General features: G+C 37.6%; 1 protein-coding gene across 1 annotated transcript in view; it reads left to right on the top strand.

The window, feature by feature from the left end:
* LOC149227056 (purple acid phosphatase 23-like) overlaps positions 1-14,973 on the top strand; it is an 86,327-nt gene that overhangs the window by 22,725 nt on the left and 48,629 nt on the right. Inside the window, exon 3 of the mRNA XM_089377681.1 lies at positions 4,889-5,225. Within this exon, the coding sequence (XP_089233807.1) occupies positions 4,889-5,225 (337 nt within the window). The remainder of the gene's footprint in view (positions 1-4,888; positions 5,226-14,973) is intronic.

Below are 14,973 nucleotides of genomic sequence, written 5' to 3'. Positions count from 1 at the left end.
TGAAGATCAACCAGGATAGTACTTCTCCTATAGGTTATAATTTTACTATTGAAATTGACTATTTTGGTGAAGTCGGAATTCCCCCAGATAAGCTAGATCCATTCATGTGTTTCTCAGCTTTTTCAGCTAGCTTCGGAAGGGAACCATCATGGTTACAACAACTTCCTGGGTTAAGTCTTGACAGGTATGTTGAAGAATACGAGTCTGACTATGATCCTGACTATGACTCTGACCATAGCCCCAAAGGCTGGTGACCAAATCTTCAAAGAGATTTTATTTTAGGCTTTCAAGGGTTCTCCTTAAAAGAATCTCCTCTGTGTTGATAATCATTGTACCTAGTTTACTTTATTTTAGGCTTTCGAGGGTTCCCCTAAAAGGAATCTCCTCTGTGTCAATAATCATTGTACTTAGTTTTGCTTTCGTGGGTTTCAAGATATTGGAATATCCATTATGTATCAACTTTTAGTACATATATGATTTCTTCCGTGAAGAAACATCTACTGTATATAACCTTTTAGTACATGCATTATGACTGTTGTGGATTCCCCCGGTCAGAATCTCCACTTTGTATCATATCATTAAGATTTTATGTTATATGAAAAATCTCTTGGGAGAGGGGAAAGATTCCAAAGTTGGAGCAATACCCCAAGGGTCCATCCTATATAAAGAAGCATGAGCCTCAGCTCAAGACACTTGTAAATTTCCGAGTTTTCCTATAATATGAAAGAAGTTCTCTTTGAGTTTTAAGTTCAAAATATCTGCATTCTGTGTTCTGTGATCTTTGAATTCTGTGTCTTGTGATCTTTGAGTGCGCGAGTGCGTATTAAGAGTGAGGAGGGAGCGTTTTCGGGAGTGCGCTCCCTAAAAAAAAACGCTCCCTACCTTTTCGGGAGCATTTAGCCTTTTTTGCAAATTTTTTTTGCAGTAATGTTCCAAATGCAATTTGTTTGAAGGAAACAAATAGGTTTTGAGTGGGCCAGCTTAATGATCAAGCCTATGGCCCTAGTATTGATATGCGATTCATAGTAATGTTAAATTCTTAAAGTAAAAGGATGAAATGAAGACTTTTACTTAAATTTTTAACATTACCATGAAATGACTCAGGATGTTTGAGAGTGGTTCCGGCCTCATTGGATTTCATATGGAGAAAATAGAATTTTAGATTTCATTCAAAATCCAGCAGACTTATCAGTTTTTCAAGATTTCAGGATTGGGGGATTGCAATGTTTCCATTGAATTTTGTCATGTATTAGGGTATGGAATTCATATTTAATCAAGAGCGCCAATCCCTCTATGTACCTTGATGTTAGTGACATTGGTTGTTGAACTCCTCTATCATGAACCTCCTAAAAATGTACGCATCACTCAAACAAAATCTTGACTTGACATGCTATGCTTTTTCTATCTTATGTTAATGCTTAGAGGGTGATATTAATGACAAATTCCCTATGTAGATACAGAGGTAATGACAAAGATACCTCTGGATATTAATGCTTAGAGGGTGATATTAAGGACAAAGATCCTGATTTTCCAACAAGACTAAAAATTTAGACATTTCTCGTGGTGGCAAGAGGCCCAAGCATAAGCAATAGATAATAGATTTACTTGTCTTTTCTAGTTTCTAGTAGTTTTTATAACTATTGACTCTTTCATATTTATTATGATATTTTTTTAAACAATATATGACAATTTAAGTTTGAAGTTGGCAATTATAACTCATTAGTAATGAATTATGAATATGATGCTTCATGAAAGTTGAAAGTTGTTTCATTTCATTTCATTTTATAACATTTCATTTCATGTTAGATATTATTTGTTGTAATGGTTACACTTAGCTTACAAGTACAACTTTGGTGATCAATGATGATAAATGTTATATATTGAATTTTGAAAGCTTGAAACTTTAAGATTGATGAATCATGAGACTCAATATGTTGTATGTTACTATGTTACTAACTTGTGGACGTGGTTGATGAAGATTATAACTTCTAGATGATTGTTGTTATATGGTTCAATCTATGTTTTTCTATGTTTTCTATATCTAATTCATCATTCTACATGTTTTTGTTGACATATATGTATCAAAATATAAAAAATAAAAAATATATACATATATTATATAAAAAACGCTCCGGGATTCGCTCCCAAACCGGGAACTTCTGAAAATGTCGCTCCCGCACCCGTTTTTGCTCCCGCTCCCAAGTAACACTGACCAAAATCATGATTGACATGCATAACTATTGGAACAATTTGGTTACACTAGAAATGGATGAAAACCAATATAATTTGAGAAATTAAGGGAAGTTGATGATAAATGTTATTCTGGAAATAATTCCACCCCACCTTCTCCTTGATTTCATAGCGTGTTGAACTTATGCTTATATTGAGATGGGTGAATTAGTATAAGATCCCCTTTTTTTTTAAATTTTAAATGATCATTCATTAAATTCAAAACATTAAATGCATGTAAACTCAAATTACAACACACAGAGTTTAATGTGGAAACCCTTGTAGGAGAAAACCACAAAAACTTATCTTTATAAAGGTATGTAGGCACCAACCTATTGTTACAAAGCTTGTAAGCACCAACCTACTGGAGACACCAATCTCCTTAGCTAAGCACCAATTCAACAAAATATTGTATAGGCACGAACCTACTGGAGACACCAATTTCCTTGGCTAAGCACCAATTTTGCAATTCTTGTATAGGCACCAACCTAAGGTCTTCATACACAGAGCACTTCTGACTTCACGTGAATGCTTCATACTTCATCCATTTCACAGCATCACCATACCCTTAACTTTCATGCTCCAGTGCCTCTCCTTGCTTCATGCCCTAGACATAGCTTCAAATCCTTGTCAGATTTAGCCTTCATGCCCTAGTAAACCTTATGGTATCATTCCCCATAATATAGTCCCAAACTAGTGCACCTCACAACATCACAACCCCAAAACTATGCACTTCACAACATCACAACCCCAAAGCAATGCACTTCATAGCATCATAGACCTTAGTCCTTGAAAGTGCACCCTTAACACTCCAAGAAAACTCCTTAGACTCCTCTTGCACATGTGTAAACTCCAAGAGTACTCCTGAAATCCTCTAGCACACATCTAATCTCTTTTGGGCACTTGTACTTGATCTTCTTGTTTGGATACTCTTCAAATGTGCTCATGTATCCTTTATTTATTGTCATTTTATGTTCACTTATGGGGCCTGTTTTTTGGCTAGGCTGATTTGATAGAATCTTGCATATTTCCTCATTCCTACGGAGTTAGAGGGAGTGCCATATACCATTAAGAAGGTTTTAGAATAAGTTTTTCAACCATATATTCTATGCTCCCATTTGAGTTAGATCTTTAAGTGTAAAGATAGGGCTAAGTCATAGGGTTCATCAATCTTGAACCTTTAGGTTCAAAATTGGACGAACCTCAAGAAAAATTTGAGGTTTGTTTAGGTTCATTGAACCTCAAATATGAATCTAATTGAAAAATTTTTGATGTTAGACGATAAGTTTGATTTTGGGTTTAGTTTGAATAAAAAATTAAAAAAATTCGAAGACCCATAGGCGATCATTTATGAACTTTGAGCTGGACCTTCTACAACATTCATTTTTCCATTCATTTATTTGCTATGTCTCAAGGGTCCCTCGCCACTGCAGTCTGTGCATACTGTGTAATCCCTCCGGTGTTTGCTCACCCCATCTTACATGTAATACCTTCGCTCGGTCCATTATCTCCCTTGTAGCGACTTGTAAACCTCAAGACGGTCATCACCGCCTGCCTCACCAAGTTGTTGTTCCCTGTAAGCTCGAGTCGCTTCCTGTAAACTAGCTCGACCATACTTAACAAAAGCTTTTGACTTCTTAGGGGTGATCACTTTTGTTTGTTTATAAGTTATATATATATATATATATATATAGAGAGAGAGAGAGAGAGAGAGAGAGAGAGAGAGAGAGAGAGAGATTTGAAAAATGTATAAAGCCAAACCTAAAGTCGAGCATCATCTAAAAATTTAAACTTGAATAGAATTTAATAACTGTCAAACCTGAACTCGTATCCTAACTATGTGACTTAGAGATAGGGTATGAAAACTGGGCACCAAAAATCCAAAAAGAATATTTCCAGGAATCTCCATCTTGCAATCTTTATCTTGGACATTTGTAGTCTCCCCTTGTCTTTGACATCAATGACAACAATATTTCCAACGTAGTGAACCTTATTAACACTTAGGACAAAGGTTTAAAAAATCAATATAACAACTAATGCAGCATCTAAGGAGTTTATACCAATTCCATGGTCCATACCTTGCCAGACAAAATTATACACTGAATATGACATTTAGCTGCTAGATGTTTTCCTTATGTTTTTACAGGTTTACAAATATTTAGTTATGCAATAGCTGCTTCTGCATGCAATATCTTAGTGAACCATAAGTGATCATACCCTCCCTTCTCTTAGGTTTAGGCGTTATGAGTTTGCCATGTCCTTTTGCACAAAAAGTTCAACCATTTTGAAAATCAAAAACTATTTCTCATACTCTAAATATCGTAACCAATTTGTGCTTGGTTCTTATTAGAAAAAAAAAAATCTGAATGAAAATTACTGTGGGTATTTCTAGTTTTTTCCAATGAAGTTGAAGGGTATACTGTGGTTAGTTCTGAACATATATTTTCTAACGACTGAAAATTCAAATATTGTTAAAATATTCTTTACTCGAGTAATTGATGAAATTCAAACATATTGACATTTATTCCGCTGAATGATGTATCTCTGTTTAGCTCAGTGTGAGACTTGTATAAAAAGAATAAATGTTTGAAAAAAAGAAGGTTGACATTATTTACTGTTAGATGAGACAGTGAAGACTGAATATTTACAATTGGTCCAGGTCTTTCTTCAAATACAAAATACTACTACAAGTGTGGCGACAGTTCCTTGTCAGCTATGAGTGAAGAACATGTTTTCATTACCCCACCTTTGTCAAGTCCACATAGTTATCCTCATCGGATAGCAGTAATAGGAGATTTGGGTCTTACAAGCAATTCATCTACCACTATTGATCATGTTGTTAAAAACGATCCTTCATTGATTTTAATGGTTGGTGACTTGAGTTATGCAAACCAATACATTACGACCGGTGGTAAAGGGGCATCTTGTTTTCAATGTACATTTCCAAATGCACCTATTAGAGAAACATATCAGCCTCGCTGGGATGGATGGGGCAGGTAATTGTTCTATTCCAGGATTCTAGAAATTACATACTAACAAATGTTCTATTTACTACAATGCAAAATCAATTTTTGTCAAAGCTTCCCTGATTCCATCTTGATGGTTGTCTTAAGAACTTGATGAGTATGACGTATGGAGACATGAAGTCACCTATCTAGTATAAACACATTCTCTTGAAAACTTATTAGTGTGAAGTTATCGATTTTGCCTCTTACTTTTGTTATGAAAGCCAATATTTCTGAGTTTGAATATAAGAAATTGCACAGCACGTTTCAGGATTTTTCAAAGATTGGTTTCAAACAAAAGCTTTAGTGGTTGCAGCTGTGAACTATATTCTTTTTGCAGACAATCTTATGCAAATTAGCCTTGATTTCGGATTTGCAACTTGTAGACAATCTTATTCAAATTAAATCCTGATTTACAACATGTATATGCAAGCTTTTATTTTCTTATAGTTGTTGTGACTTAGTCCAAGCTTCAAATAGGGCTTTTTTTGTAATCGAAAAGAGGATTTTCTAAGAAACAGCCCATTCTATCTTTTATTAGAATATTTCTAACTGTGATCAACTATGGAGGAGCATGCATAATTGGAGGGCTAAAACCAAACTAGGGTTTTACCCAATGTGGAAAAAGTCGAAGTCGGGATTAATTCAGCAAGGATCCAAAAGTTGAAAAACTCGTCAAAGTCGGGAGTTTTTTGAAAAAGTCGGCAAAATTAAAAAAACACAAAATTATTCATTTTTTTAATCTTTTTTAACATCTAGAGTATCCACAACATCAAATAAATGCATTTCCACATAAACATGTAAAGAAAGCTAATATATAATATGTATATGAAGTCTAATGCTACATCACATATCAAAATAGTGAATCAACTCCTGAATTTTGAGTTCTGTCCGAGTCTCAACTCTCAAGAGTCAAAATATCAACAAAAAATATAATAAATGTATATCATGAGTCATCTAAAAGTCATCAAGTAATCAGTCACTGAGATCCTCTTCCCCTTTTAATTTGTGTTTCCGCTAATTGTATTAAGAAATAAGCCATGCATTTATTCAGTAGATTGTAATTTGCTTGGGTAATAAGGTGTCAGGTGGTAGGTCCAATGAAAATTAACAGTGAGTATCACAGTAGATGTGAAAATTAACGCTTGGTGAATCCAAGCTGCTTATTTTCTGAGAAAACAGTAGATGTCAGATTATTAACCAAGCCTTGGCATCTATTATTCAAAAACTCTTGGAGGTAAAATCCACTTCTGATACATAACCTTTCCCCACATTTACAGGGAATTCACCACTAAAGAAGACTCCCTTTCAAAACGTGCTCTCATTGTAGGAAGGATCTTTGATGTCACAAGATTTCACAGGTACTTTGTTCATGTCTGAAAAATGGGTTCTTTTTTGAGTGACTGGTTTTGTTTTTTTTGGATAGGTTGTTGCTATTTGATCTTCATGACCTCCTCTTTGTTGTTTCTCCTGGAAGCATTCAACAACTGTAACAATGTTTTTGATGGTGTGGGGTTCTTTCTATAGAACACTGTTGTATGCCTGTCCTTTTGGTACTTTTGTAATCTTTTGAAGGGGCAGTGGCTGTTAGAGTCTGGATCACTGAAAGCCTAGAGGCTTAGCCAATGTATACTTTGCTTTCTAACTAGAAATATGAAGTATAAAGATTTGTTTTTCCTTGGAAAACAAAAACATATCTTAACCTCAAAACTAACAGATTACAAATGAGACTGCTATGCTCGCAAGAAGTATGACAAACAATGCAATGCAATAACTTGAAAATGCATGGATGGAAGCTTCAAATTATAGTTTTTTCCAGTGTTGTTAAAATCGCGATTTTATCACTATCCCGCTTAAATCGCGATTTTTATCCCAAAAAATCGCGGGCTTTTTTTTATAACGATTTTTTTTCGAAAAAATCGCGATTTTTATTGAAAAAAGCGCCGAGGCGCGGGGCAGCGGGCTTTAAGTTATGAAAATTGATTTTTTATTAGTCATTTCTGACTTTCGCCGCGCGGAGGAGGAGGAGACGCCTTGTGGAGGAGAGCTGAAGGGTTTGGGAGCGAATCCAAGTGGTTTTAGGAGAAATCCAAGACAAGATCACCAATTTGTCCATAAAAACGGTATGTAGATTAAATTTTTTTTGTTTTCCTTGTTATAAACTTTGTTTTTCATTGTTTTTGGTTGAGAAATTTCATATGGGCACCATTTGTTTTCAATGTTCATTGTTTTTAAAGATTTTTTTGTAATTTTTCATTGATTTGGGATGGGTAACTTGGTATGACTATGGGAACCAATTTTTTTTTTTTTTTTTTCATTTTTTTAAACATTGTTTATGTTTTTTGATTTTCATTGTTTTTTGGCATTTGCCATTTGGTTGGGTAACTTGGGATTTTGTAAATTTGTAACTTGTAATTTTGTAAATGCTAAATTGTAATTTGTAATCCTAAATTCCTATTTCCTAATCCTTATTTTTCCATAGGTTTGCAAATTCAAAATTCAAAAACAAACATGCCAAGGAAATTGGATCCTTTCTGGGAATATGGTGAACCTAAAGCTCCGAATGATAGACAAAACTTGAATTGCAAGTTGTGTGGAAAGGAGATATTCGGGGGGGTGTACAAGTTGAAGTTCCACCTTGCACAAATCCCTGGACGTGATGTGGGGCCCTGTATAAATACAAATCCTGAAATTATCCAAAGAGCCATGAGAGCATTGGGAGAATTAGAGCACACTAGAGAGGCCAAAGAAGAACTCAAAAGGCAACTAAAAAGGTCAGCTGAAGGAAGTGGGCCAAGTGGCACTGGTTCTACTGCAGCGTCAGTCAATCCGGTAGTTGCATCATCATTTTTTGTTCCTCGAACCACACCTGGTTCACAACCAACTATCGGTTCAATGCTAAAAAGAACTGAAAAAGAACAAGCTGATAGGTTGATGGCAAAATTTCTCCTCTGGAGTGATATTCCTTTCAGCATTGTAAGGAATAATCCATTTTTCCAACCTACTGTTGATGCTATTGCCAGTGTTGGCCCGGGGTACAAAATCCCTTCTCTTCATGATTTCAGAGGCCGGATTCTTCAAGAGGAAAAGCGTGACTGCACCCAAAGATTGGAGGATTTTAGGGCATCATGGGCACAAACAGGATGCACTGTTATGTCAGATGGTTGGACTGACCAAAAGGGGAGAACCCTTATAAACTTCTTGGTTAGTTGTCCCAAGGGGACTATGTTTATCAAATCTATTGATGCAACTCATCAAATCAAAGATGCAAGAACTTTATGTGATTTGCTGGATGTGTTTATTTTGGAGGTGGGTGCAGAAAATGTTGTCCAAGTCATAACGGACAATGCTGCAAATTATGTTGCTGCTGGTAGAATGCTTATGGACAGGCATCCTACTTTATTTTGGACACCTTGTGCTGCCCATTGTATTGATTTGATGTTAGAGGACATAGGGAAAATTTCCTTTGTCAAAGATATTGTTGACTCATCAAAAAGCATCACAAAATTTATTTACAATCACACATCTGTGCTTAGCTTGATGAGAAAATGCACCAACAACAAAGAGTTGGTGCGCCCCGTCATTACACGGTTTGCGACGAGTTTCATATCTCTTCAATCCCTCTTGAATTCTATGTGGGATTTGAAGAGAATGTTTCTTTCAGAGGAGTGGCGTGCTTCGTCAATGAGCCGCAAACCAGAAGGAGAGGCCGTGTGCAGACTAGTTTCATACCAGGAAGACTTCTGGGCGGGAGTGCAGGAGGTGTGCGCTGTTACTGAACCTTTGGTAAAGGTTCTTCGGTTGGTTGATGGTGAGAAGCCCGCAATGGGCTATTTGTATGAAGCCATGGACAGGGCCAAAGAAGCCATTCGGTCCTACTATGATGATAAGGGAGATGATGGGTTTCAGAGACAATTCCTTCTGTGGGAAGTGATTGATGAGCGATGGAACAACACACTCCATCGTCCCATTCATGCTGCTGGGCTTTTCCTGAACCCTGCATTTTCTTATGCATGTGGGTTTGATTTTGATGCTGAGGTCGTGGAAGGATTATTAACCTGTGTCCAGAAGATGGTGAGATCTCCAGAACAACGTATAGAGATCTCTAGACAAATTGAGACATATAAGATGTCAGGTGGCACATTTGGCTTTGAGATGGCTGTCACTGATAGGACGATTAAAATGCCAGGTATTTTTTAGTTTGTACTTTGTAACTTTGTTTCAAATTTCATTGTCTCTTCAAATTCCATTTTTTTCTTATGTTTATTTAAAATTTTATTTGTAATTTTGTTGTAGACGCATGGTGGAAGATGTATGGTGGCAGAGTACCCCTTTTGCAAAAGCTTGCCGTACGCATCCTCAGCCAAACATGCAGCTCCTCAGGATGTGAGCGCAATTGGAGTGTATTTGAAAAAATACACAACAAGAAGCGCAATAGGTTAACACTTAAACATTTAAAATATTGCAAATTTCCAAATAAATTTTTGAATTCATTAAAGTTTTAAACAATATTTTTTTTATAATATTAATTATTAATTATTATTTCATGAACTTTGTACAGGTTGGAGTCCCATAGACTTAATGACATGGTCTATGTCTACTACAATCTTCGATTGTGGGTGAGACAACTAGAGAGGACACCTGATATGGAAGCCATCTCATTGGATGGGATTGACACCACTGCTGAATGGAGGGTTGAGACTGAGAGGCCTCTCATGGATCCCACTGATGATTGGTTAGTGCAGGATGAGGGGGAGGAGGAGGGGGAGGAGGAGGAGCAGGAGCAGGAGCAGGTGGAGGAGGAGGAGCAGGAGGAGGAGGTGACACCGCCTACCCGGGCTACCACTACCACCAGTAGAGGACGTGGTCTCCGTCTACCTCAGCCTCCTGTAGCTGCTACTACTAGTTCTTCAGCTTCTAGAGCACGTCAGACTCCACTGCCATTTCCACCAGCACAGGCACCAGCTTCTACATCTAGAGGGAAAGAGAAAGTTGTGCCATTTTCTCGCAAGAGGGGCAGAGGAAATCAATAGGATTAGACTTTCATTTTATTGTATATGACATTATGACATGATGAGATACATTATCATATTTTTTGTTGATATTTTGAGGCTGAGTTGGGACTCAGGACTTACTATTCAGGACATGATTCAATGTTATGTGTGATTTTAGCGCTAGAAATGATATTAAACATCTTATATATTAGTTTTTTTATCATATTTATGTGTCAATGTATTTATTTTATGTTGTAGATGGTTTAGATATTAAAAAAATTGAAAAAAAATGAAAAAAAATGAATATTTTTGTGCCAAACGCTTTTTTCCCGCTTTTTTCCCGCTTTTGCCGATTTTTTCCGCTTTATTCCCGGCGCCGATTTAATCCCGATTGCGCTTTTAACAACACCTTTGCGGCCTCTTTGTCCGTGGCTTGGGAAGGGAGGAAGACTTTTTGGGTCGACTCAGGAAAAAATCGCGATTTTTTCCTTTGTGAAAAAGTTGCCAAAAAGTTGGGGGATTAAATCGTTTAGTTCAAAAAATCGCATTTTTAGGATTAAATCTGGATTTTTTGCAGACTTTTTCCACACTGGTTTTACCCTAAGGGAAAACAACTAAGGCAAGTGAGATTATGGACGAAATTGGAATGAATGCCTACCAAAGAGGAATGATTTTGAAGCAACCACTTCACCCTTGATATTTGCACTTTCCAAAAGCCAAATTTCCCTTCCTAGCCAATTTGCACTAGGCCCTAGGTGGTCGCTTGGCCTTAAGAGGGCTGAATTAGGTAAAGAGAGAGAAAGAGTAAAATTTATGGATAAAGTTTGACTTGATCACCAACAAAGGATGGTTAGTGCCTAGTCCTAGGGTTGATGGAGTCTATGGGTTCTTTAGTTTGGCTAAAACTTGCAAAGGAGTAAGGATATTTTGATGCCCTAGCATCAAAACCCTAACTATTACCTTTGTGAGGGATTGAAATTCACTTGGGAGAGCTAATGTAAGATCACCAAGGGGATTGCCATTCACATATCATACAATGAGTAATGCATGCAATAATATGACCTAGCTTCCATAAAATTGATATTCAACAAAATTAGGGCACAATATTTAACCTAGATCACCAATTTATTCCATACATTAGACATAAAATAAGAAATTATTGAAATAAAGGCACTGACAAGATAATGTGCATGTGCAATCCAATCATCAATCCAAGATAACTTTTCCAAATACAAGACAATAGCTCCAAGAAAAGACTTGCTCCATAAATCACATCTCTCCAATAGGAAAAGATGCCGAAATTCTCAAGAAGAGAGGTTGAGTTTTCAAGTGACGATGATAAGAAATCTAATATTTCTCTCCTCTATCTATATGAGGAGGAATAGTTCCTAATTAGCCTAAAAGCCCCTAGAAAGACAAGTAAAATCATATTGATGCATTGGGTTACAAGCCAACCCACTAGCTTAGACATAAAATCAAATAAATTGCCACACCTGTGAGATGTGAGGCCTATTATGCTAATGTCATCCATTAAGTGAGCTCCATGTGGCATGCGTTGGGGCCCTAGAGCACCATGAGTGGTGTAGAAGCCTCTAAAAATCACGATGTGAGGGTTGGCCCTCAAATCTCTGTCAATATCCCTTTGTGGACCTTGTTGTCACTCAGATTGTACAGGCATTGCGAGAATGACTCAGGTCAGGGGTTGTCACTCTGATGCCCAACCTCTTCGTTCTAGCTGTCTCCCAACAACAGGCTATGGGGGGTAGTCCCTATGAAAATGTGAAGATGAAGGACAAGTTGGCAACCAACTGAGTCTGAGAGACATGATTGAATGGCCTAGCTACTTGGTTAATTTTAGTAAGACTTAAAGATTAGATCAGATTTAAATGTGAGGCATGTGCCTTATGGGGTCAACTTCTTGCTTAGTACCAATTAGATGCCAAGTAACCGGATGAACAATCGCTACTTAGATACTTCATTATCCTATATGAGATGCAAATCCTACCAACTAGGTGAAATGCAAAATCTTGGTTAATTTTAAGTTAGATGCCTATTCTAAGTGTAACCTTATTCTTAATTGTTTTGGAACTAATCGCTAGAGTAGGTTGTGGGATGAAAGCTAATGGGAAGCAAGCAAAAGCTTGATTAACGATACCTCCCCCTGTGTTCCAACCACCCGATGCCTCCGGTGTTGCAGAGACTGTGGCTCTGACGACTGTAAGGTCACCGTGTTAACCACTAAAGAGGCGCTAAATTCCTCAAGATAAATTGAGAAAGGGTGGCCTCAAATATCTATCAACCAAGCTTATGCTTGGAGGTAAATTATTAATGCAACTAGACTTAGAATGCAATGCAAGATGGATTGAGTGATTCTTAAGGTAAGATTGTTTAAGTTGCTTAAGTACTTAATTATGACTTGATTTTAAATTATACCAACAAGTACTTATCAATAAGTTACAATCTTAACCACAAGAAAGTGTGCCAAGTTACCAAGTGCCACTAAGATACGATAGATACCCACAATATGCAATTATTCAACAATTACGTGATGTGCCAAAATTCAATGATAATTGAAGCACTTACAATAATTTAACCAACACTTAACAAGATACCAATGATTATTATTACAAGATTATCAACGTTCCAAGATACTTCAATGAGATAAATGCCAATATTATTCACTGTTGATTTCTGGTAGCATTAGATGTGCCCTAAGTCTCAAAATTTGCAAGGAGGCTTAAACACATGCATTCTCCAATACCCAAAAATCGTTTTGGGAAATTCCACCCAGAGATAGTTTTATTAAAATAATTAATTATTTTTAATGGGTCCCTAAGTCTAAACTTAGGAAATTGAAATAATTAATGGATATTAATCTAAACTGTGGGTGAAACTTCTAGAAGAAGGTGAAGATCAAGTCAATATGATCCTAGCCATTGATTAGAATCTAATCTGGACTGTTGATTGATCAACGAGAGGATTATAAGAGGAAGCTTGATGGGCACTTGGAAGACACACAAAGGGGAGATCAAAAGTTCGATTTTCTGAAGCAAAACAACTGCCGGAAAGATTTTTGATAGTGATATTTTGCAGTGAGGGGCAGGGATAGTATCCGAAGGGAAATCTTTACCGGTCAGAGAATACTTACCAGAGAAGAGAGAGAGAGATCCAGCAGAGGCAGTGTAGAGCCAGAGAGGCTGATGCAGAGCCACGCAGGGCCACACAGAGGCAATGCAGAAGCCAAGAGGGAATCCGAAAATTTGCTGAAGGAATCGATTGTAGAAGTCGAAAGCCTGGGTGTGAGACCAGGAGGTGCAAATCCAAGTTCTTGGGTAGCAAATCGATCCGCTGAAGGGGTGGCGTTGTCCCCAGAGGGTGTGACATTGGGCTGTGACGCAATGACTGTGCAGAGGCAGTTCATTCAGTGGTTGGATCAACCAGGATTTCTAGTGATAGTGTGAGGTAACTTCACTTATCTCTCTGTCAGTGATATTCACTATAACTGGATTGTCGAGAAGGCATCCAGAGATTGTATTAAGAAATTACTACTACATAATAATAAAACCCTCAGAGCTGTTGCATTGGTTTTCCCGCATTGGGTTTTTCTGGGGACATTTGTCCAAAAATAACTGTGTAGATGTGATGTGTATTTATTTCTTGTTCAGTTTCTTGTTTCCGCATTTTATTTAAATGGTGAAGGTTGCAGTGTATTAGTTTCGGTGTTTACTGTAGGAAACAATAAATAATTTTGTTCAGTAATTAACAAATAGAAGAAACATAGTTAGTTGTTGCTGTAGAAATTTGGGCATCCAAATTTTCACATGGTATCAGAGTTGCAGGTGAAACAAGAGAGAAGTGCTGGAAGAGCCCAGTGCTGAAGGATAAAGGGAGTTCGAAATTTTTGCAGAGGCAACAATTCGAATCCCCGAGGCATTGCGCAGTTCAAGCTAGGAGGGCTAGATTTCAGTGGTAAATCTCTCTTTGAGTGAGTCGATAGGGAGGTATGATTTCCACATCGAAATCTGTTAGCGGCAGAGGGAGCAGCACAGCAAAAGCCTCAGCGAAGAGGGGTTCTTAGTGTGATGCATTTTTCTGCAAGCAGTTGCTTGGCAAAAAGACGTCAAAAGAGCGAAGAGAGACACTTGAGGGAATTTCTAGCCAGGGAATTCGAATTCTCATTTGTTGAGCAACAACAAGAGAGAGGAGGTCATTCGACTTTTTCGATTGGTAGAGATGGCAGCCAATAGACTGAGAGATCAGGATCGGTTGGATGGTGCATCCAACTATGTGATCTGGAAGGCAGGGATGTCGTGCCTTCTGGATGAGCATTTTCTCAAAGTCTACGTCGACAGCGTGGTGGCTCAGCCCGCAGATCTAGATTTGCTCAAGAAGTACAAAGGAGAAATGGCGAAAACAAAGAGAATGATCCTCGACGGAGTGAAGGATCATATATTCTGTCACATCGCTAGCAGAGACACTGCCAAGGAGATGTGGGATGCATTGTCGACGCTATATCAAGGATCTTCCGAGCAGCGAAATATGTACTTAGAGTAGAAGATGAGATCTCCGTAGATGCAGAAGGGGGAACACATTGATTCGTTCCTCACAAGCTTCAGGAGGCCCGAGATGAGTAGGCAGTTATGGGGTCAGCACCTCAAGGTTTTGAGATGGTAAGATTGGCCCTAAATTCAATATTTGAGGAGTGGGAAGTCTTTGTCCAGAGCATCCTGGGCAGCACGACTTTG

Source organism: Pinus tabuliformis, chromosome J (assembly GCF_031772625.1).
Source record: "Pinus tabuliformis cultivar Carrire ecotype Pingquan chromosome J, CPIR1, whole genome shotgun sequence".
NCBI classification, from domain to species: Eukaryota; Viridiplantae; Streptophyta; class Pinopsida; order Pinales; family Pinaceae; genus Pinus; species Pinus tabuliformis.
The sequence above is the reverse complement of the archived record's forward strand: the minus strand, read 5'-3'. Positions and strand labels throughout refer to the sequence as shown.